This window comes from Hipposideros armiger, unplaced genomic scaffold (genome assembly GCF_001890085.2).
Source record: "Hipposideros armiger isolate ML-2016 unplaced genomic scaffold, ASM189008v1 scaffold_531, whole genome shotgun sequence".
Taxonomy (NCBI): domain Eukaryota; kingdom Metazoa; phylum Chordata; class Mammalia; order Chiroptera; family Hipposideridae; genus Hipposideros; species Hipposideros armiger.
The window spans coordinates 378674-381295 of record NW_017731881.1 but is presented as its reverse complement, the minus strand read 5'-3'; the positions used below and the strand labels follow the sequence as shown (position 1 = coordinate 381295).

The 2622-nt window shown below is 49.8% G+C and overlaps 1 protein-coding gene across 1 annotated transcript in view; it reads left to right on the top strand.

Moving 5' to 3' along the window:
* Window positions 1-1125: 1125 nt before the first annotated feature.
* SLC30A4 (solute carrier family 30 member 4) overlaps window positions 1126-2622 on the top strand; it is a 25977-nt gene continuing 24480 nt past the window's right edge. The window contains exons 1-2 of the mRNA XM_019668670.1: window positions 1126-1342; window positions 1474-1978. Coding sequence (XP_019524215.1) covers window positions 1588-1978 — 391 coding nt within the window. The 5' untranslated portion in view covers window positions 1126-1342; window positions 1474-1587. The remainder of the gene's footprint in view (window positions 1343-1473; window positions 1979-2622) is intronic.

The following is a 2622-nucleotide window of genomic DNA, read 5'->3' as shown; positions in this document are numbered from 1 at the left end:
CCTAGAGTCCAAAAGCTCTTGCACCTGAGGCATGCAAGATTCTAAAGTCTCATCTGAATCTTTGGAGGGAAATGATGCTTTATATGACTTTTTATTGTACTGTTTGTAACTTAAAATTTGGTAGTCCATGTAAACTGTTGTCAAAATACATTTATAAACGATGGATAAACAGGAGTTTGCACTGCAATTCAACTCCAAGTAGGAGTTAGAGGCTTGATCTAGAAGATGATTTCTCCTGATAGTGTTTTGTTGTTGTTGTTGTTTTAAATCTTACTTGAGTCTTAACCCCATTTGAGAATATGATGAAGGTCAAGAAACTTACTGAAGAAAATACATATACTCACAAAATTTTGCACATACGTTTAAGGCCTCCTAAATCCCCTAAAACCCACCCAGGGAATCACGGGGGAAGGGGGAAGTAGTTGTCATTCATTTTGCCATTAAAATTTAGATCTAAATTCGAAGCTACTATTCAGAACTTAATGATTTTAAATGATGTGTTGTTTAGTTAAACAGAACTAAAGGCCAGAACAAATAACTTTTACTAGATTTTCTGTGTTTGTGTTTTAGTCCATATTGTGAATACTTGGAGGCAAAAAGGAACGAGGAGTGAGCACACAGAGAACACCACATATTTGCTGAAAAACATTAGTAAATATATATTAGGACACAACTGCTTACGACCAGAACTTGCCCCTCTCCAAGCTGACCTGACTGCAGCAAATTTTTGCCTACTTGCTCGAGAAGCAGCAACTAGAAAGCGCTACGTTGGTTTTCTGCAGAGCCTCCGCAACCAAGATCCGACCCAAGATTTCCCCGAGGCCCTCCTTGGGTGGAGCGAACTCCCGACCACAACGCTCAGCCCTGGGCGGGACCGTTCGATTCTACCCACTGAGCCCGCGGACCCCGGTTCCATCCGTCTCACAACAAGGGAACGTGTAGGGGCCGTGCCGGAGACGGGGGCTTTGCCTGTGAGTGTCCCTCTGGCAGAGGCGCGCCAGCAGCTAGAGGTCGGGGGGCGCACAGCCTCTGCCCCGCCCCTCGCGGGCGCCCCAGCCCTGCGCTGGGGCCTGCGTGTCCCCACGTCGACCCCTCCCTCGCGCGCTTCGCCCGCGGTCGCTCCGGCGCACGCGCGCGGCCTCGCTCAGGGCGGCTAGAGGCGGCGGGCGCGGGCGCGGGGCTCCGAACCTGTCAGACCCGCGGAGCCGGCCTGGAGCTGCGGGCGCCGCAGGCAAGAGGTCGGCCCCCCTCTCCCGCCGCTCCAGACCGAGCTGTGCGACCCGGACACACCAAGCCTGCCGGGGGCGGGGAGATGAGCGGCGACCCCGCGGCGGCGCCCCAGGTAGACGCACCGCCCCTTCACGGAGCCCCGGCGCTTCGGAGCCGACCCTGCGTCCCCTGCCGCCCCGGGCTTCGGAACTTGTGGGCTCTGATGGGGCGCCTTTAATTTATAACGTGTTCCGTTTTCCACAGGATGGGGAGGGACGCGCGGCGGTGCCATCGAGAACTGGCGCTCCGGTGAAGTAGGAGCTGCCGGCCGTCCGCCTGCACCGAGCCGTACCGCGCCGCGGCCGCCCGGCCTCTGCGATGGCCGGATCCGGCGCGTGGAAGCGCCTGAAATCTCTGCTGAGGAAGGATGATGCGCCGCTGTTTTTAAATGACACCAGCGCCTTTGACTTCTCGGACGAGGTGGGGGACGAGAGGCTTTCTCGGTTTAACAAACTTCGAGTTGTGGTGGCCGACGATGGTTCCGAAACCCCGGAAAGGCCTATTAACGGGGCGCACCCGGCCATCCAGGCCGATGACGATTCCTTGCTAGACCAGGATTTACCTTTGAGCAACAGTCAGCTGAGTTTGAAGGTGGACCCCTGTGACAACTGCAGCAAACGGAGAGAGTTGCTGAAGCAGAGAAAGGTGAAAACCAGGTTGACCATTGCTGCCGTTCTGTACTTGCTTTTCATGATTGGAGAACTTGTAGGTGAGTTGTGTTGCCAACTCACGTGCCATTTCCATTTGTCAGGCTTTAGTTACGCGTGATTTGAGGTTGAAACTTTCTTTTTCAGGAAGCGTGTTATTTATTAAGATACTGATCTCGTGTGATGTGAAAAGGCCACAGTTCCAAAGTGCAGATCAACCTAAGTACAATAGAAACTTACTGTATAATGTCTTCACTGTATATCATGTAACTTCCTCTTTTAAAAAAAAAATCCTGGTAAAACATTAGGTTAATTTTTGCAACGTTCAAAATAGTCAATAATTCTAAAATCACTTGGAATCGTAAAAATTTAAAATATGAAGGGACCTTACTGCTCCACCTTCTTTTTCACATAAGGAACCTGGGGGCCCAGAGAGGTTAAATAAGTTGTAGGAAATTAGGTGGTAATAGAAGAGCCATATCTACAGTTCCAGCTTCCTGATTTTTTTTTCACTGTGCGTTTGACTTAAGTGGTCTCTTTATATTATTATTTTTTTGGATTTCTATCCAAGAGATTTGCAAAATTAACTATTACCAGCTAACCTGAAAGCTTTTCATAATAAGGAGGAACTGAAAGGAACCAGAAAATGGCTCCTCCAGGGTTTATGAACTTGGTTTTATTTTTCATTTTTTAGTTATTTAAGTAA